This window comes from Amphiprion ocellaris, chromosome 6, assembly GCF_022539595.1.
Source record: "Amphiprion ocellaris isolate individual 3 ecotype Okinawa chromosome 6, ASM2253959v1, whole genome shotgun sequence".
In the NCBI taxonomy this organism is placed as follows: Eukaryota; Metazoa; Chordata; class Actinopteri; family Pomacentridae; genus Amphiprion; species Amphiprion ocellaris.
In genome coordinates, this window is record NC_072771.1 from 17,255,805 (window position 1) to 17,277,962 (window position 22,158).

At 40.3% G+C, this 22,158-nt stretch overlaps 1 protein-coding gene and 1 long non-coding RNA gene across 3 annotated transcripts in view; both read right to left on the bottom strand.

The window, feature by feature from the left end:
* Nucleotides 1-607: 607 nt before the first annotated feature.
* On the bottom strand, nt 608-5,863 carry LOC129349077 (uncharacterized). Of its 2 annotated transcripts, XR_008601925.1 has the most exons (3): nt 5,568-5,863; nt 4,565-4,665; nt 608-2,708 (listed from the first exon to the last, which is right to left on the bottom strand). It is a non-coding gene; the product is annotated as an uncharacterized LOC129349077 (long non-coding RNA). The 2 variants fall into 2 exon arrangements; XR_008601926.1 differs by lacking the exons at nt 4,565-4,665; nt 5,568-5,863 and adding an exon at nt 3,691-4,053.
* Nucleotides 5,864-17,195: 11,332 nt separating this feature from the next.
* Nucleotides 17,196-22,158, bottom strand: part of si:dkeyp-14d3.1 (transmembrane protein 132C) — a 148,256-nt gene continuing 143,293 nt past the window's right edge. The window contains exons 8-9 of the mRNA XM_023295245.3: nt 20,763-20,954; nt 17,196-19,038 (exon numbers count right to left, since the gene is read on the bottom strand). Coding sequence (XP_023151013.2) covers nt 17,869-19,038; nt 20,763-20,954 — 1,362 coding nt within the window. The 3' untranslated portion in view covers nt 17,196-17,868. The remainder of the gene's footprint in view (nt 19,039-20,762; nt 20,955-22,158) is intronic.

Consider the following 22,158-nt stretch of genomic DNA (forward strand, 5'->3'; position numbering starts at 1 on the left):
TACCAAGACGTCAGTGTAAAGGAAATGTAGACCTAAAAGGATTGATTAAAGGAATATTTAAATGATTATTTTCATTATTTAATAATCTGTTATCAGTCAGAACCCTGGCAAACTTATTTTCTTCAGTTTTTTTAGTGGAAGTCACAAATAAAGGAGCTCTTGGTTTTTCCCGGCGTTACTGAGTCCAAAGCTGCTGTTTCAACACAGACATGTTCACATGCATCCACAAACCTCTCAGCACTCAAACACCCACAGACAGGAGGCCGGCTGGACCGAGGCTCGGCGGCGTCCTCAGACCCACGAGTCGGGGAGTCGCTGAACTTGTTGGTCCGGTTTGAAGGCCTCCGTGTGGTCCAGTAGAAGTCCATGTAGTCGGTGTTGGCTTTGAACCGCAGCGACTGGCCACCATCAGGTGGACCGGCTCGTCCTCGTAGGGCTCCTCCTGTAGCCTTGAGGGGACCACAGGAACATTCAGTAGCTGTTGGAGTTCTTCCTGTTAGGCTCGTGGTAGAACGGCTCTGAAGTATCTTGTACTTGTCTTATCTGGAACAATGTAACAGCCTAAACTATTAACAGCGGTGTAAAGAAGCAAACACACAGGTATAGATTAGGACTCAAACTAGATTTATTTTAGAAAACAAATCAACTTAGAGGCATTTGTTCACACATGTGGCTGAATAGGAGGCCGTCCAATCAGATTCAAGGTCTTCACTCTGTAGGTTGGTTGTTCGGTGAGACTCTTGGACCTCCATCAGCTGACGTGGATGTTTGATGGTCTTCTTCTCTAGTGCCAGATGATTCATCCATGAATTCAGCAGCGACAGACTGAAATGAAGCTCATGCTGCTGTTATTGAATTCCTGTTCCAGATCAAATGTTCAGAGCTCACCTTGAATGCAGCCGTCTGCTGTCTGTTAGTTTTTCTCATTGTAGTCTTCAATAAAGTCTTTTTCCTCATGTCAGGATGTGGTGAGACTCTTTCTCAGTCTCTGCAGACGTCCCTCATTGTGCATCTCCAGAGAAGAAACAGAAAAACTGGTCACTGCTTCAGCATCACAAACACTCTCCAGCACTGAGTGTGTTTAAGGAATTCATTCATTGTGTTGTAAACTTTGAAGGAGCAGAAACTTTACAGCTGCCAAAGATATGAGCTCCAATTCTGTATGTTTTAGGAAATCAAGTTCATCAAATGAACACTTGATTATTGCTGACAACGCTCATTAAATTACTGAAGAAATCCAACATAAAAACCTGTAAACTCTCAGGCAGCTTTTGTTAAAGTTTGTCTATAATTCTATCATCATGTTCTAGAACCAGGACTCTGCAGAAGTTCCTTCAATCAGATACTTGTGTGTTTCTATTTAAGGCCTCAGGTTTGAACGTACAGCAGAGGATTAGAAAGGAGTGATTTTAATATTTAAATCAGTCCAGTAAATGTTTGGTGTGAAATTCAAATTTTGATTTAGATAGATTTGTGCCAAATAATATTGTAGAGTCTCACTTAAATATATCCAAATGAGTTCAGTGTATTTACATTTTATAGAATATTTGATTTCTTAATCTCAATACTGTTGGGTCTGACCCTAAATATTATAATGATGTCAATTTAAATAATATTTTAGTGCAGAGTCATAAACTTTAATCAGCTAAACTTACATAATAAATATCACTGTACAATCTTAACCTGAACATTCATATTACTGAGGTAAATTTACATAAATCATGATATTCTAGAGTCTTAACTGGAATATTTCTAACATTAATCTTTTTGTATTGTGCTGATAAACAACAATAACCCGACTTTCAGATAATATTTGTTGTCTGTGAGACTAAATTCCTCCACATTCTGGAACTGGACTGCATTTCCCAAAATGGAAACATGGACAGAATTTAACACTCATGTATCCATGGCAACGCTAACGTTTCTGCTTCTTACCAAAGTTCACAACACAAGTAAAGATTTTAATGTAAAACTTCAAGGATGACTGCTGACCATAAGTATTCTGATCAATACTTCATGATCAATATCAGGACAGATGTTACAACTCCAGCTGTTCCATTAGACTGCAGTTATTCACAGAGAAATTAAAACATCACATTCCTCATGAAAACTAGATGGGACTTTTATTAAATAAAGTGTTGGTGAATAAACAGTGTAAAAAGTGCAAAGCAGCTCCATTAAATCAGGAGATGTGAGACTTCCACAGCATGGATCACCATCTGCTGTGTTGATTCATAGCTGAATGTCAGAATGAACTGAGCTAGAAAAGCTGCTTTGAGCTGCAACATTACGGTCTGACAATCCAACACCATCACAGTTTTCATCTGGTTGTTTTGCTCCAACATGCTGTGAAGTTCAGTTTTTACCTGAATCAATACAGAGATTCTATTTCCAACTAAGACTGGAATAAAAATTAGAATGTTATGAGGTTATTAATGCAACTAAATCCTTTCAGATGGAAGGATTTACTTCTAAGTTCTAATTCAAGTTTCAGTTGGAGCACATTGCATTCACAAAGAAAAACAGCGATACCTTCATAGCAACATTTAATAAACCTAAAGCTTCCCTGTTGGCTCATTGGTGGAGTTTGTTACTGAGCATCTGAACCTTAAATCCAGTGAGACGACCATCTTCAGTCGAGGCCAGTCAGAGAACTTCAAGACCTTCCATCGTCTGGACCAGATGTGGCATCATCTCCCTCTGAACATCTGGATGACAGGAGAAAAGACAGAAATCAAACACAGATCACAGAAATACAATTTATTCACTTTCATCATTTTATAAAAGTAGCATGAACTTTATTAAAACTTGACAATATCAGTAATGAAAGTAAATGTTTTTATCTTGTGTTGAAGCTAAATTTAAAGTCAATTTTAATGACAGTTTATCCTGAGAGGAGTGAGAATGGAGCTTTTCTTTCCTTTTTAGAATATTCCCTCAAAATATTCTGTTTATTATTGGCTTTAGAAGCATTTTTCTTTACTTATTTATTTTTAGATACCTCAGACTGATATACTTTGCTGGTTTGCAGATAATTTCATGTACAATGACAATAAAGATCTTCTATTATAACATATTGCTAAAACAAGAACTGCAAACCTTCTCAACCGTCTCTCAGGCTGCAAAATTCCAACTGCGACAAAGAATTATCTGATGTAGTTATTATAATAATCTTTACTGAACCAGCCCTTGAATTAATAAAAATCTGTATATGGATATGATTTTCTCTGATGGGACCACTATGGAAGCCGTAGTAACAATTAACTATCCTTTGAAGGGAAAGATTAGGTCTTCTTCAGGTAGATAAAAAAAATGCTCTTCCTTTAAAAAAAAAAAAACTGCATACAATAAAGTAAATCTCTTCTGCACTGCACACATACTCCACTTTTGTATAACTCTGGATGTCAGAGTAAAGGCAGACAGATCCACTGATCAGCCACAACATTCTGACCACTGACAGCTGAAGAGAACAACATCCATCATCTTGTTCTAATGCAACGTTCTGCTGGGAAACCTTGACGTTCATGTGGATGTTTGACATGTACCACCACCTAAACACTGCAGGACAAACAACCCCCTAGTCTCCATGGCAACAGCAGTCCTTGATGCAAGCTGCCTCCCTCAGCAGGACAAACTAAAACTGCTACTACAGGAGTGGTCCGAGGAACACGACAGAGCTAAGCTGTTCACCTGGGTTCCACACTCCCCACATCCAGATCTGATGGAGCATCTGTGGGATGGTCCAGGATCAGCCTGGTCTAGGTAGGACCCACCCTGCAACCCACGGCATCCACAGAATCCACAGGACATCCCCAGAGGTTCTGATGAACCACTGGGTCAGAGGAGTTTTAGCAGCATAAAGGGACCAACACAGTATTAGTCAGGTGGTCAGAATGTTATACTGTTATATTGTCATGCTGATTATATGATCAGTAAATGTTACCATCAATTATAACGTCCACATTGATCAGGAAAAAAAAAAACTATCAGTTCATTCAGAAACTGTGGGGTTAAACCTAAAAACACAGACCTCAACAGCAGTTTGTTTCAAAGCAGAACACCAGCCTGGTTTTCACTAAAGAAGCTTTCAAAGCAACAATTAAATGACAGTTTTGTTCTCATTAAGTTCAGAGTCAGTCAGCCAAAATAATGTACACACATCAGGAAAAGAAAAACTTTTATAAATATTCCATTTGTATAAGTACTTCTACACATATAGATTCCTCTTTCTAAGTTTGATCAAATCACAGTAACTCTGTGTCCTGTTGTACGATGTTTTCCCAACAGATGGAATTACCCTCATGAATGGAGCATCAACAAGTGACGTCTACAACACAACAGAAATGTCTGGAAGTCAGTGGCCACCACTTTGAGCACCTTTTGTAATTGTAGAGGCCAAAGATAACTTTAATTAATCTTGTGATGTCTGAATAAATTTGGTATTGAAATACTTATGCAAGTTTTTCTTTTCCTGATGTGTGTAAACATTATTTTGGCTGACTCTGTATAATGGGTTTCTGACAGGTCACCAGGCAACATCTTTTTATAATAATGACAAACATACCTGCATTCTACAGGAGTGATTTTCCTCATGTGCAGGTAAAGATGTGTGAGGAGCTTAGAGATGACAGGAGCAGGAGTCATCCTCACTAATTCAGCTTCCACCTAGAAACGGAAAGACCACAAACAAACACACTGATATACTCTCAAACGTTCAACCTCACAGCCTCAAAATATCTGTTTAGGAAGTGTTGTGTTTCTAAATTCTGCTGAAAGCATTGACAGACATTCTCTTACAAGGTTGTGTAAAAAGCAGCCTGTCCTCTGAGCTACTGAGAAATTTTCCTGAACAAAGTTTCTACGTGTAAATCAGCTCAACAAAAACTAAAGCCTCAGTCAGAGATAACAGGTATCGCAAATTATAAAGAACTTTCTTTGTTAACTCAGACTTTCTGCTTCAACCTCACATAACAAGGGGAGTTTAACTCGTCAGGTGACTGAAAATGAACGGCTTGTGCAGTTCTAGATCCAAAAATAGGATGTTTCAACTCATGTTTTACTACAAATACATGCAGTAATAAATAAATGCAATGGCTGGTTGTTAGTTTATTCACTATTAATGTCATTTTATATACTGGATTGAACTTCAGTAGTGGAACAGAGAAGGAATTTAATGAAATTATGGAGATTCAGAGAGGTAATGTTGCACAATGTTAAGTTAAGCGCGGTTTAATTCAAACCAGCTCAATGTTAAACTTCAGTGCAGCTCAACGGGTTTCAGTTAACCTTAAAGTAAAATAACTTTTTTAAACGCTAAAATACACAGCAGAGAAATACAGGTTGAGAAGGTCATTCTAACAATGAGGACAGCTGTGGCAGCAACTAACACAGGTGTTCAGCGGTAAGTTAGCCACCTGTGTTAATTAGCCCGCTAGCTAACTTAGCCGCTTAGCTAGCTAACGCGTCCGGACCAACTGCTCAAACACGACAAAACACAACTCTTCACAAGTTGCTGCCTTAACGTACAACAGAACAACACTACAGGTTAGAAGTAATTATCTTTTTACCGTGTTTTACTCCAAAAACAAGGTCAACAGCAGCCAGAGATGCTACCAGACGTACCGACCATAGATACACATACACTAGATACGCTAGCGCGCTGTCTTCTATATTATCTATGGTCTGACCAATCGCTGCTCTCTGGCTCCGCCCTCTGAGAATCTTGTTGTCGTTTGGCTCCACACTTGCTGATGACCACTTCCGGTCTCAGAAAATGAAAAACGGACCTTTTTTCGTTTCTGTCTCTTACTGATTTTACTTTCTTGTTATTCTAAATATAAAATGAAAATCAAAGCATTTTTAAAATTTCGTATATGCCTTTTTGATCATGAAAAGGAAAAACGCCTTGTATTTCAATTAAAATTTTTGTATTTTAAAACGAAAATCAAATAACCACTCGTTTTTTGTTTTTCAATACCCGTTTCAGAACGGAAAATCCAATTACCAGATCCGTACACGGACCGTCATCACTGCCTAAATACAGCCAAGCTGGTTAAGACATCTGCCACATCACTTTACCTGACACTTAAAACAATGACTGCAAAAAGCACTTTGCCTTTTCCTTCAGTCTTTGTCTTTGTAGTCTCTTCTTATGCATATTTATATTTTTATCTTGCAAGATAGCACAACTTTGTTGCAGGTTTTCAGATGAGTTATAGTTGAAAAATCAGCAGTTTGCTTTTATTTGTAAACATAGAGTGCATATCTATAGGTTTATTCCCTTGTCCACAGATGTTACTGATGAATACTAATATTTGAAGCATCAAAATGCAATAATACCTAGAATGAGAACATGTTCCAGTCCTGTGTTTTATATTCAAGCGATGTGGTGACACTCTGAACATGTGAATCACGGACTGTGCCTTTAACGCCTGCTTTCATAATTAGGGTTATGGTTTGTTGGTCCTAAGGCAAATTCAAAGTAGAGTGCCTAAATTATTTATATTACAAAAGAATAAAAAAAAATAAATAATAAAAACACCCCGTGGCAAGCTGTCGGGAAAAAGGTTACTAACACAGAGGTGCAAAGCCTCATTTTTCTTTCCCATCGGGGAAGGAGGCATATTTCTTCTTAGTTTCATCAGACGCAGATTGAAATCAACATCATCACAGATCATTTTTTAATGCTGAGGCCTCCCAGCCATGGGGCTCGAAGAGGGCCATTTCCTGTTTAATTTGGTCAGAGAGCTCACATAGCCGTGACTGAGCAGACAGCTTGATGTTTGAAACCAACACAATGCCTCCAGGTCATAATTCTAGTGTGGCGGCTTGTTTCTCATGTTGAGAGGAATTTCTGACACATCGAAGCGGTTAGGGAGGCAGAATTACAAGGCAATAACACTGAGATATATGGTTTTGGTAGTAGACTCCTCATATTTTAAAGTGATTCATGGGCCAGAATTTAAGCAAACAACTGTTCCATATGTGTATATATTTAAACCTGCTGCTATTTTTCCTCTTTCATTCTGTGTGCCAAGTTAATGCTTACCCTCTGAAATTTACAGAAATTTTATTTGGATAATTGATGAATTTGAATGTTATTCCACTTTTCAGCAATGCTTGTAGCAGAGGGTATGGTTATGTAGGGCAATGCTCACATCAGACTGACATGAAACTTTGTGCAAACATCTTTATTACGGTACTTTTGTGACCCGTCGACATTTCACCACCGAGAAGGTTTGAGTTTTCATCTATCCTGTGAAGTAGCTCTACGTCTTTTGGATGGATTAAAACAATGGGGCAGAATTCAGTACTTTCATGCTGTGTGCCCTGAGGATGTATCTGATGACTGGTGATCCTTTGGACTCTCTAGCATCACAGAGGTAAAAACTCACGGTTTTAAGTGAAATGGACAACTATTTTGTATTCATGCCCCTTTCAGGAGTCAATCAAACATTATCTATACAATGCTTAATCCTCATTAGAGTCTTAGAGGGGCTGGAGTCTATCCCAGCTGATTTGGGGTGAAAGCAGGGGACACCCTGGACAGGTCACCAGTCCATCACAGGACTACACAGAGACAAACAATCACACGCACATTCACATATGGACAATCTAGAAACATCAATTAACCTCAGCAAGTTTTTGGACAGTGGGAGGACAGCCGGAGTACCTGGAGAAAACCCATGTATGCACAGGGACAACATGCAAACTCTAGCCAGAAAGATCCCGGGGCCTGACCGGGACGAGAACCAGGGATCTTCTAGCTGTAAGGTGACAGTGCTAACCACTGAGCCACTGTGCAGCCATGTCCCTCTCCGGATGAAGATGATAATTTTGGTGACTCATCTAGGACTATCAATGAGTCACATTTTCAGTTTGTCCAATACTTTGTTTTATGTCCAAATACCTGGAACATGATGAATATTATACCAGATAAGCGTCAGCGTGTGGTCGTCATTATGAGCAGACAGTCATTTGCATTTGGCTGACTGCAAAGTTCAACCTCAGAGCTGCCAACGTGGCTGTATCTCTATTTTTTCATGCCAGACGCATGCAGTCAGATATCTACACATATAATATGCAGCATTTCTACTGTAAAATGACTATAAATCATCTAGCCCAGTGCTATATATATATATATATATATATATATATATATATATATATATATATATATATATATATATATATATATATATATATATATATATATATATATATATATATATATATATATATATATATATATATATATATATATATATATATATATATATATGTGCCCTGGGGGCTGCACAGTGGCGTAGTGGTTAGCACTTTCGCCTTGCAGCGAGAAGATCCCTGGTTCGCGTCCCGGCTTTCCCGGGATCTTTCTGCATGGAGTTTGCATGTTCTCCCTGTGCATGCGTGGGTTTTCTCCGGGTACTCCGGCTTCCTCCCACAGTCCAAAAATATGCTGAGGTTAATTGATTATTCTAAATTGCCCGTAGGTGTGAATGTGAGAGTGCTTGTTTGTCTATGTATGTAGCCCTGTGACAGACTGGTGACCTGTCTAGGGTGTCCCCTGCCTTCACCCGAGTCAGCTGGGATAGGCTCCAGCACCCCCCGCAACCCTAGTGAGGATTAAGCGGTGTATAGATAATGGATGGATGGATATATGTGCCCTTGTTTATTTACTTTACTCACTTACAGAAACTACATCTTTTGTTACTGGGGTTGTCCAAGATGAGCCAAGTCTGTGCAGAATGAATCATCAGTGATTTCAGACTGATTTGCTCTGATGTCACACAAACATAGGCACCGATCCTGCAAGATAAAGGAGCTGCAGGTTTTGAAGCCAAGCATCACAGTTTCTCTCCATCAACTGCACAACCTCAGGAAATGACGGGAAACACATGGCTGTCACCTGATCTAACAGCTGATTGGTGTATATGTTGAATCAACAATGTGACGTTTGATCAAAACTTCTGAGAGATTTAGATTTTTTTTTGTTTGAAGGTATATGTAAGTTATAATTCTGGTCTGTCGCATATTAAAATTGGACTGATTTATTTTACATATTTAACAACACAACAACATCTGGTAGGGAATGTAAAGACTCTTAAATAATGTCTCTACAGATGTGAGCCCCTGACATTCTAAATATATGACATAGTAATAATAGCCATTGCCTTCTGTTTCTTTCTGCTGTTTTTGACTATCTAATAATGTTTTCACTTTATGTATGCAGTGTGAAAGGGACAAGTCTGCTCAGCTGATTTAAATGACAATTCATGTAAAATGCAGGTTGAACAATAAACAGAGATCCCAGATTGCCTGTGTTGTATTTCAATAGGATATCCTGTCGTTACAAAACTATTGGAGCCTACATACAAAGTGATGTATGGGTGTGATTATTAAATCACAATCAGATCTAACAAGAGCATTTGTGTTACTTTCTGTACAAACAGAAGGCTGCTGGCAGTTGTCCGACTTCAGTGCAGTGTGTTGCTTCTGCCTCCTGCTGCTGCCGCCTGCTCTCAGCTGATTTCCAGGGGAGGTGCAGTTAATCTCCAATGAGACTTTTGTCTTGATTAAGAAACCCCTACTAGCAGAAATTACATACTGCGCGTTTAAGTTTAAAAAATGGTTTGTACAAGACTGCAAATATGGTGTAAATGGAGACAGTAAATATATGTAAAGCAGACTGAAACAGATTTCAGTGAGAGGCACTTCTTTCTCTGAGTATCCTCAGGCAAAAATGTGTTCCGCAGAAAAGATTACGAGAAAATGGGAAATTAAGAAAGCCACCAAGGTCTCCAAAGTGCCTTCTATATAAAAATACTGTAAAGAGCTTGTTGTTTATGAATGCTATCGTGTGCATTTCCATATTGCTTAATGAAGGCTATTGTCCTTTCTGTATGTCGTTGACTTTTCGGGGTCATGTGGTCGTCTAATGAGAATGTTAAGCTGCTTTTAATTGCATTTCTGAATCTTACCTGTGTAATGAGCAGCTGGCAGATGCTCCCAAAGATGTTGCTCCAGTAACTGGAGGATTAGGAGGTATCATCGTATGTTAATTAAGATAAGCTAAGACACGATGTTTAAGAAAATATCAGCCATCGCTATGTACTAATCATCCACATTTACATCGACCTAATTGCTTTATATAAACTAAACTATCTTTGTCGGTCCTCGAGCCATTTCTGTAGGAGACTCCAAATTCAACAAGAGACATGTTGTTTAACTCCATGTTGATCTGTTTATGACATGATACACCAATCAAGTCATGCTGAGGATATGAGCTATGGAAAAAATATATGTAGAGCCTCTCACAATCCCCTGTTCCAGAAAATGAGCTTGTCTTGTCACTTGAAAGGCTGTTTTCTGTGGGACTGAGCGTGGCGGCAGGTTAAGGGTGTTCGTTCAGACAGATGATCTGTGAAATAAGCAACCGTAAAACGCTTTAACAGCGTACATCCATCTGGATTTACACATCAACCTTGGTTATTACATGCAGGCCCTGTGGTTTAGAGCATCTTATTTGTACAGAATGGGACTTGACTCCCATGAAACAGCACAGGTATCAAGATAAATCTTTTTCAGCCACACTGAGGAATACCATTCGTGCCAGCTGCATCTTGGTAGCCCCCTGACCTTCTGCTGTTTTCCGGGAGGCAGAAAAATACCTCAGTCTGTCTCGGAGTGCTGCCTGATATGTCGCTTCCCTGTGCACGGTGCCCCGCTACTTCTCCTGGGCCAATATATCTAAATGACATGGTTGGGTGCTCAAGTCATGCTGCTGAGGGGCTTCACTAGTTACGGTGGTTCTTTATTTCCTTTGGGTTTTCGCTGATATTCTTTGTTGCGCATCTGTTTGTACAGATGTATGAGTTTGATCTGATATTAATTTGAGGGAATCAAAAGCAGATTCTCTGCTGGTGCATTCAGGGCAGCTACAAGCTACTCCACAAAGTTGAAAGTATTTCTATGTATTTTCGTATTGTCAAAAAACTTGTTAAAAGATCAAAATGTACGACTGGGGCGCCCGGATAGCTGCATGTCTTCCCCCCACTTTTCTCCCTCCTTTCCTGTCTGTCTCCACTGCACCTATCAAACAAAGGCAAAAAAGGCCCAAAAAATAACTTAAAAAAAATATGTATGACTAACGGTCCCACATGATGACCTTGGTGCACCTTGTCTCGTTCAGTGCAACTTGAACTCTGCAAGTCTTCATTTCTTTCCTGCTCTCTGTGCACATACAGTCAAGCCCAAAATTATTCATACCCCTAGAAAATTTTGACTTAAAGTTATTTTTAAATGTAAATAAAAGCTGAGAAATGATTTTTTTCCACAATGATGCCTCGTGTATATCATCTTATTATCTGTTGGGAAACACCTGTGTCCAATGAAAAAAAAAAACAAAAAAAACAAACTTGCTGGTTGAAAAAAAGTAACTTTAAGTCAAATTTTGCTAGGAGTATGAATAATTTTGGGCTTGACTGCATATACAAAACTTTAATGAAGTGGAATTCTGATTAAAAACTGTTCTCATGCCCAATTCTTTTTGTTTCTATTGTCAGACAACAGAACAAGTATTAAAAAGTGACTGAAATGCAGCCCATTAAGACGATACGTTAACCAGCAATCCCTTTAAAAGCCATTTTCCCGCTGCAACCTTGCACCAATAAAATACTAATTTTGTGACTGCAATGTCTGACAAACTCACCATACTCTTGATCACACAACAATAACTGTCATGTGAATTTGGCAATGTTTTCATGTAAAATGATTGGTTGGAGAGAATGTTAAAAGCGATAGAAAGTCTTGATCTCACACACATATTGATGTCAGTCAGCTGCTGTGTGGTCAGTTGTTTTTCTCTGCACTGTCAATCACAGATGCAGAGAGAGTCTCCTTCCTGAAGGGTGGACTGACATTAGCAACTCACGGGTGTTTAAGGCTACAGACACTAAAATACTCAGACTAAAACCAGGTGTTATACAGTCATGGAAAAATTAACCCTATTTTAAAATGAAAAATCAAAAAATTCTGGGGACAACTGAGAGTTTCATGATTTCACCAAAAAGGACACAACATGAGACCTTTAAGGCTGCAGTAAGCAGAAATCTAGAAAATGGAAAACAAAACAAAACATATTAAACACCCCAGAAACAGCAAGAAAGAAGACAATGTTGTCCAAAAAATGGAAAACACACTTACTAGGTGACATATACAAAAAGAAAAGCAGTGTAGGTTGTACTGTACTGTAGTACGCCGTCACTAGAGTACTAATTGTGTACAAATCTGCAGCTAAAAGTAAACCAAATCAATGTGCTAGTAATAAAATTGCTTTCATTTTTTTCTTCTTTGGAGCTTTCCATCTTCAGGGAGGTTGGGGTAAGAGGTTAGCCTAAATGTATTCACTAAAGAGCCCTTACAAAGATAGTGAGACAAGTTCCTGTGTGTCTGTGTGTGAACAGTTGTGTGTGTGTGTGTGCTCTGGTGTTTGTATTCCCACTGTGGTGCACTGGTCAGGTGGGAGATTGTGTTTACAAGACACAGATTTGGCACAAGGGTTTTGTTTAGGAACAATGTTGTGTTTGGTTCCCCGCGGCTCCGTCTGTAAAATCTGGTCGACCTTGGCAGCCGCTACTTTGCTCCTGTTACAGCAGCATGTCGGTGTGCGTTGAGTTGCTGTACAACTACCATGAAGTGACTTTAAAATGAATTCAAAGGAAGCAACATAAATCAAGCGGCGAATAATCATTTGAAGATTGCAAATGCAGGCCCGGCGCATTAGGACCACAGGGAGCACAGCCAACCATTAGTGAGAGTTTGTTGGTCTCACATCATCAATTTAATTAAAAATCCATTTAAGATGGAGGCCTGGGGAAAGTTTTCCTTTCCATTTCAGGGAAGTCAAGACTTCAAGGCCGACAAAAATGAGTCTTGAGTAGCCATGCTACAAGAATTTAAGTGATGATATCTCCTCTCCCTCATCCCAGCTGGTAGGAAAACATCTAAAACTGGAGCCCAAGAGGAGGAAACGGTGGGTCTTTAATGGGCTGTGCTGCTCTGTTCTTACCTGAAGAGGCTGAAGCCACCGACAATGGTCATGGAAAGAGAGTCACAGTGGTGTTTTAATTACATCGGGCCCTCCATCAATCATGCCCCATGTGGCTGACAGGTAAATCCCTCCCATATCTACCCCGGCTCTCGTCGCCCTTCACAGTCCACAAGCTGAATGCAGCAGCCACATTCCCAGCGCACAGACCTCGCTTCGGTCCCCTGCAGCCACCGACAGAGTCACAGAAGCAGGAAAATCACATAGGTGACAGTAAATCACAACACAGAAAAAAAAAAATCAGGCCAGAGCGTTTTGTTTGTGTGCACGCATGTGTGTGCGAGTTGCACTGCCAATAGCTGATTTCACAGTTATCCTGCTGTGTTGTGGATCAAGACTTTAAAAATGGATCGGTGAAGCTGAGATTAGATTGTTTTGGTTCAGATTACAACTTAAAATCAGTGCTAAGAATGAATATTGTCAAGACTAGCTAAGGTTATTAATACTACTCCTCTTTGCACATAAAATACAGCAGCTAGTGTAGCTGAGCACAGACTGGAACATGGTTGCCAACGTAGGCAGCAACACATTTAACAATTTCTCTGGGCCTTTTAGCACCTTAAAAAAAAAAAAAAAAACAACTAGTGATGAATCTAACTACTTTTGGAACAAGCCGAAGCCATTTTTCAGCAGATGACAGCCCTGCAGGAAGACCCCTCAGTATCTTCTTTGTTCAGCGAGTGTCAGAGTAACAGCTGACAGACATGAGTTAACAATGTTGCCAAGGTCTGAGATGGATGCTGTGTGCTCTGTGTGACAAAAATTCTGTCTTTCACTTCTATCTGGGCGATCATTTTACATGTAGATGTAGCTGAAAATACAATAGAACCTGTGTCTTTAATTTATGTGAATGGTGATTTTGTGAGACGAAAAAAGATGATAACAGTGGACTGGAAACAGAAGAAACAGCTACTTACTCTGAAGGTAACAAATTATGTCTATCAATACCTTTAAAGGTTCCATATTGTGCTCTGAGGTTGTTATAAACTTGGAGGTGTAGAGCAGAAGCTGTTAAGATATGAAGATGTTTCTTTTGTGTAGCAGCCTCAGATTCACAGCAAGAATTTTACTGCACTACTAAATTCTAGCTGAAGAACCAATAGATATCAAGCCAAATGTTGTATAATCCTGCCTGCTCACTTGCTCACCTGCTGGTCGTGAGGTGAGTTATTCAGAATGAGCAGCTGTATCACAGACTGCCAGGCTTATTTACTTCATAAAGCTGCTTCTGCTAACTCTACAATGTCTCGGCCCCGACCAAAGCACACAAAATGTTCTGCTGTTGGCTGCAAGAGTAAACACAAGAGTCTTTATGCACTCCCAGCATCTCAGGTATTGAAGGCCCTGTGGAATGCTTTTACGTATTTTTGATGGCAAAGGGCCCACAACAACAGAATTGCCAGCGTTAGCGCGCTGTGTGGCTGATGCAGCGACTGTGGCTTTGATCAGATGCCCTGAGGTCAGAGCTCTGTGGAAATTGTAAAGCTGAGTGATATTCAGAAATTGTGGAAACCATGCATATAGTGCATTTTAATACAGCTGAATTCCCAATAAAACTGTTCTCATTTACATATTTTTGACTTCTGTTGTCAGACAACAGAACAAATGCAAAATAGTGTATGGAATACAGGCAATTAAGACGACATGTTAGCCAGCAGTCACTTCAGAGCCATTTCCAAACGGTGGCTCTACAGAGTTCAAACAATGATGGTGCTGTGAAGTCGGCAATGTTATAATGTAAAATGATGACTCAGAGAGAAATTAGAAGCGATAGTAGGTCTTGGTTTCACATACTAATTTAAATTTGTGTCCGCTGCTGAGCAGGTCAATATAAAATTGAGGAATTTTTGAAGTCCATGGGATATATCTTGATGTTTTTTTACATTCATTATGATCATGTCTTTACAAATTCCTTAATTATGTATTATGGAAACAATCACTTATTAATAAAAAATTACTGGATATCACTAAAATGTCAACTAAATAACCATCCGAATTTAATAACAACCACCTTCTAATTAGCTAAACAATAATAAAATGAGCTTATTCAAAAAATGTTTTGATTGTATTCTTTTTATTAAGTTGAGATATTCATGACATATTTCTTTTTTGGCAATATATCAAATTTTTTATGGAAAATAACAAATTGTATCTGTGTCTGAGAAATCACTTTAAACTAAGCAACCCATTACAAAAACACCTCTCAAGGAAGTGTGTTAATTCCAGATCACATGACCTGCTCCACATGATGTCGCTTCCTCCTGAAGAAAAGACTGGCAAGACTCCAAGGTATGTTCTTTCTCTTTTTTCTTGGTTATTTAATATAGTGTGTGGGCCACACCTGTCAAGTGTGGACAGGTTTACTACAATATCTTTATAAATAACGTTGAATTTGAATTTTACTCAGTTGTACATATAATATTTAAAAGAATCTTTCTGTAAAAAAGCCATGCGGTGTTTGGTTATAGGCGGCTATGTTGATTTTAGGCCTGAAAACAGCAAAAATGTCAACTATGTCAAAAAAAGTCCCACAATTATATATTGACCCACCAACTGTTTTGTGTCCCAGTGTCATGCAGAGTGAGTCTTCTTCCTGAAGGGAATGTGGACTGCAGCAGTTTAGCTTCATTCAAAACACTGAAACAGCCCAAATTGCACCGGGCTAAAGCCAAGGAGTATGCACTGATGGTCTAATGAACTGCTTGAAGTATTTTGAGCTAAAAATTTAAAGACACATTCTGTTCACAAAATGGTACCTTTAAGGCTTAGCAAATAACACATTATATCCTAATCTATCTACATGAAGTAACAGACCACTGGAGAATGCAGCTCATAAAATGTGTCATTTTTACACTTCTGTTTTTGTTTAAATTAACAAGATCGAGTAAGTCAAGTTTCCCTGCATTGATGGTCTTTAGGCGAATCTGAGCTACCTATTAGATGGCTGTCACTTCATATTAGATGTGCAAACAAGATTGGTAGCCATCTTGTCTTAATATAAGACTTCGCAAAAATACCAAAAAGCCAAAATGCTGAACGACTCCTTACTATCTTTATATCTACTATGATTTCTTATCTCTCTATCTGAACTCCATTTCTTGATATTTTGTCGTGTTAGTTCATGCCCTGACTGGGATTTTAACTCATCAATAGCAGCCTCACAGAAGTACAAAAGGAAATCAATCAACAAGCTGATAGAGCTAATTTAATATAACCTGAAAAGCCTCCAAACCTCCATGCAGGTGTCTGGAGAGGCTCCATTCTGTACTGACATAAATGGTATCCCTAATTGCACTCAACCTAGTGCTACTATTTACTGAAGTATCTCACCTTCCCTCTTCTAGGTAATATTATGAGTTTTGCTGATTAACAATCTGATCCACACTGCAGCAACAGTTCACATAATGTGAACATTTCCCCGCTTGATGGAAAATAACAACACACACGCGCACACACAAAGAAAATCACAATCAGCCAACACCTCTGTGATGATAATAACATTCACTGAGCAAAATGCAATTTTTCAGCCGACTGCCTTTGTTTAGGAAGTTTTTAGAGATGATTATTATTTGTGCAATTATCTGAATAATAAAAGACTCATTTCCGAAAAGAAAATATTTCCCACCTTGCTTGTAATTATTCCTTTTGTGTCTGCGCACTCGCTGAGAAATGGAGAGCGTATTACATTTCAGTTTGTCCATCAGTGGTGCCTTTACTGCTTGCTGTGGGACAGACGTTAACGAGGCATTCACTGGCATTTTCTTCAATGCTCACAAAACTTTAAACTGGGGAGTGGCAACAGGAAATGTCACATTATAAAGTTGTCCCGCCATATTTAAAGCCTCCTTCACACACTGGCAGTCCTGTCAGGGTGCTGTGTTCTAATAGATGAGATGAGAGTATTACTGCCTCCCTCCGCCGGACAGCATTAAAAGGGAGTAGATTATGTTGCGGCTTGTGGATAAATTGCACCTGAATGAATGTATAATTGGCTCCTCCTCCTCCACCATCTTCCTCATTTAACCTGGAGGGACTTTGAAATGAATGACCTTATGATGCTGCGGTCAATAAAAACTGATACACGCTCTTGAGATTGTTGTGTATTCCTTAAATGTTATGAAAATACAATATACAGAGCAACAATACAATGCTTTGGAGACTGTTCAGTATATACATAACAGGTCTTCTGCCTTGCTAAGGAGAATGAGAATGAACTGGAAAGTTGTGCCTTTTTTTTCCAACGACATGCAGAAATTTCTCTTGGCTTGCTTTGGCCTTTCCATAACTCTTGCACAGAATATGGATCTGACGTAAGAAATTAATATCCAAAACTGATACAAAACCTCCAAAGCCATTTAATGTGCACACACATTCAGAACACCTATCTAGCCACGTTACTGTTCGTTTTGAAATCTGTCTGTTGTCCGAATATCACAGGTCCTCAACACTGCAGATCAATCCTGGGATCATTACTTGACAGTAAACCCTGTAATAATAAAAGGATGATAAAAAGGTAATCATCTGATAAACAAATGAAAACAAAAACACCTCTCGTCCTCCTTTTTTTTTTTCCCCGTCATGATTTATCATCAGTCACTTGTGGAATTATGACAGTCGTCATAAATTTAATGACCCTTTGGCAGTTTGGGGTGATTCTGACGTAAATGTTCTCTTTCACCAACTATGGGTCCGCTTTCTGTTGAGACCCACTTTCCTCTGGAAGGCATAAGGGTGAGTTTGTTACAAGTGCGCACAGGACATTATGCCACCTCTTTTAAAGCACTGTCGTTTAACCTTTCCATGTAATTACGTAACTCCTTGGAGTCTCCCAGCTGCACGTCTTGGCACACCCACTTAATGTCCTGGCTGTGGCCTCCAGTCAGTGTGTTAACAGTGGGGTAGCTATTGTCTGAGAGGATGGTGGTGAATGTGGTGAACTTGACTCGCTTCCTCTTGGTGGTGGGGGAGTCTCCTTTGCTGTCCTTGCTTATGCCGCCTGTGTCCGCCGCTCGGTGCACTTGGCTCTGCACGTTCTTCTGGGCAGAGCCTCCGTTCAGCAAGTGGCTGCCCTCCTCAAGGCCGCTGCTCGAGTCCATCATGGAGGTGTGTTCCTCCTGCTGGGGCGAAAGGCTGATTTGGCTCTCCAGCAGTTCTGTTTCGTTCCCCAGCCACACCCAGTCGTGGGCGTGGTTCATGTTCTCCTGGCCCTCAATGGAGAGCTCCTTGTGGCGGTATTTAAGGGTGTAGGAAATGCAGTTGATAAGAAACACCAGGATGGCGAGGCAGAAGACCCCCAGCAGGGCGTACATGCCGATCTCCAGGTCTGTGAGCCCACGAGCCGTCTGAACGAGGTCATCGTCCATGTTGCGACCACGGGGCAGGTCTACTTGTGCAGGGAAGTCGGCAAAGTCAATTGGCATGTTCTGGCCTCCATCATCTGAGAGTTTATCCCCATTGGGTCGCCGCATTATTGCGCTTCTAGTAGTGGTGGTTCTCCTCAACACCCCATCCTCCATGTCAGAGATGGAGCTGCCATAGTAGTGTGTGTCAAGGCCGGTCCTGTCCTGGGAGGAGGACAGTCTGCCTCTGTTCTCCATATCATCTCCGTCGGGTCCGTAGTCGCTACTCCCTCCCCTTGAGCTGTCACCGTGACCGAACCTCACCCTGACGTTACAGTTCCCCGCTGCTAGGATGCTGCGGCGCTTGAACTTCTGGCAGACCTCACAAACGGTCATTTCCACCCTGACCAGCAGGCCTTGACCCTCCGCCTCCGTCACAATGACAGGCCATTTCCACGAGGGGTCCTGTTTCACTGTCACCACTTCCTTATCTAGGGACGTGGCTGTCAGGATGAAAAAGTCCGAATTGTAGAGGTCTAACGGAGCCACGGAGCCGTCACTGAACTGTAGCCAGGCGCTGATCAGGGCCTCCTGCAGCAACACACACACAACAGTATGCAGACAAAGAGCATGAATGAGAGCATTTTGGTAATAAAAGAAATGGAAATTATCGTGCAGAAATACTGCGTTGAATCTCATTTCATGGAAATAGAATGAAACAGGTAATTTTCAACAGTTAGTTTTGAAAATTGCAAGGCCTCCTCACTGAGTAATAACATCCTCTTTCCTGTTTCTGGCTTTTACTCTCAGGAGTGTGGTAAATTGTACAAATGAGCCACACAGTGATTATTTAATATTCCCTTTGTCAGTGCACCACATAGAGCATACAGAGGGCTCTACTTGTGGATAATATTGTAAGTTGAATTAAGGCCCTCTAAGTTGTATGGTTCTGCTCACTTAGCCGCTATTTTTACTATGCTGAGGGGGGATATAGACTAAAAGATGGACGGAAAAGATCAAATGGTAATATGAAACATTGTTGACGCAAATGAACATGTCATGCAAGGCTGCCTTCTACTACAGGACAAATCCCCAAAGGCGCACAAGCAGATCCCTGCAGCGGTCTGTCAGTGCTCCCTAATTACTGACACCAGAGGACTTACAGCAAAGTGCAGTCTGCTTATATTCATGCTTTTGGTAAGGAGATCAGGCAGATAAATGGCCTTCATGTCCTTCCTCAGTTGGAGGAAGAGTGTAAAGTGGGTTGGTGAGGAGCAGTTCAGAGGACATGTGAGAGGGCATGATGGGCACATCAAAGAGGCAACAATGAGAGTAGCCACGGCAAATTACAAAAAAGGAAGCAAAACATGACAGAAGGGCCAAGTTTCAAATGAAAAAGTCTTTTTTTTGTACAGTAGCTGTGATGCTGCTTTTACATGTGCTGAGATTAATCTTCCATTTCTATTACATACCCTGAGAAATAAATTCTGTCACACTCTGGCTTTGAAACCTTGGAGTTAAGACGGTTTGGGATATTGTGGAACCAACAGACAATTGTACATGAGGACACACACACACACACTCACACTTCCCTTGCATGTAAAATTGCTCATTCTCATGTAATCTGGATGTAAGTCTTTTGTTTTGTAAATCAGAGCATTCCAGGCAGCGGGATGCACTATTTTGTCTTCAGCAGATATATAAAATTCTCTCTTTCATCAAATAAAGAGTAATTTAATATGCTAGGAGATAACAATTACTGGTACAAATTAACATCATTCTCTCTCTTAATCAGATCTGGCTAAATGGTGTGCAAATAATTAGTGAAATTACTGGAATTGCTTCTAATCTATTAGATAAGAATCACCACTCATTTTTTTTTAATAAAGGAGGCATTATATTAAACTGTGGTGGCTAAGAAAGAAAAGAGTACTATGCAAAGCTCAATTGAGGTTCCAGTCTCTTATCTTCATTATCAGTTAACCCGATTATCCTCTCAATTGATCCATTAATCCTTTTGTCTGTAAATTGTCAGAAGAAATTGACAGAAGAAAAAAGCTGACAGTAATTTCCTGCCTCCTAGAATAATGTGAATTTGATGATCATGTGATGTATGATTTGAGCAACATTCAAAAATATAAAGATACTCAGTCTACTGTCAGAAAATCAACAAAATGATCACAACCGAGAAGCTGGAACCATCAAATGTTTGGAATCGTTTCATAGATATTCACAAACATGATTTTTTTTTTTTTGGTCAATTAATCGATTGATGAATGAATGCATTTGTACACCTGCTTATACAGCATCCTGACCTGTTTGGGGCTCTGCAGAACCTCCTGTGTGTTGGTCGTAGCTAGAATGGCCCTGTTGCTTCCCGGACTGAGCTGCAGGTTCATGGAGAGGCCTGTCACCAGCTGGACCCACAGGTCTGCGATGGTCACTTTGTCATCTGTCACTGTGATGGTCTTTTCTGCCAGGATGGAGTCTGACAGCGGAGACAGCACCTAGGAGGTGCAAAAGTAAGACAGCGAGGAAAAACGAGGGGGGGAAGGATTACAGATTACAACTGTGTAATTGAAGCAATTTTTAAAGGAGAAGATGAAAAGTTAGATTTTCTTTTCCAATAACAATACATGATTGCCGAGCAGTAATGTGACATTCTGGTACAAACAATTACAACAACAGTGACTCAACCCATTGCATCGGCTGTTTATGAAAGCTTTTTCATTTCCTGTTCTAAAGACCCGGGGTTGAGGAGGTCTTTCCTGAGAGAAATCAGCAGCAACAGCAAACACAGCTGAATACAGAAAAAGAGCAATGCCTACGGGGAACTTCATCAACAGAAATTCCAAAGCCAAAAAAAAAAAAAAAAGTCACTGTTGGTCACGTCGCTTGATTGACAAGTGATTCCTGGCAAGAAGAATGCAGAAACATCACATCAGTGTGCATTTGACGGTCATTACGTCACCGACATGAAAAAAGCGGATTACTGAGTTGCAGGTGATTTAAGAAAATGTCTTTCCAAATGTTTCATCTAACATAAAAAGGCTCACAGGCTCCTGTGCAATATGCAAAATGATGTACAAAACCTACTTTTTTTATTTTATCTCTCTTTGCTCAGGCTGGGTAGATCAAACAACAACTCAACTTGGCTGCCATCCAGCCCCCATGCTTCCTGTAGGTAAGAATCCATTCCCTTTGATTAATACTGGTAATCTGGAAGAGAGATGCACTTGAACCCCCCAAAACAGAAGCAGGAAGTCTAACTGTGCATATGACGAATGCCATGTGAGCTGTGTGTGGCTTCCTCTGCGTGCACATCTTTATAAGCATCTCCTCGTGTCTGAGCAAACGTGACGCGTGGCGCAGGTAGTCACAGCTGTCAGACCTTCGCACTCATCCTGCATTCCGGTTCGTGCTTGTTTTGTGAGAGCGTGGAGGGTTTTGCGGAGGTGAACACACGTCTGCACGCAGACAGACGGGTGAGTCCTCGACGCCGCTCTCGGAGAAGCTGATATTCATTGAGTTAGCGTGAAGAGTCTGACAAACCAAAGGGCCGAGGGGTGAGCACCCACTCACTGCTGAGGTCCTGAAGTACAGGCTGTGACACACCATAAGCACCTGTCTGCTCCAGACAAAAGGATGTACTAGTCAAGCTGAAGCAGCGACATTGGCAGCTGTTATTGTCTTTCGAATAAACAATAGGTT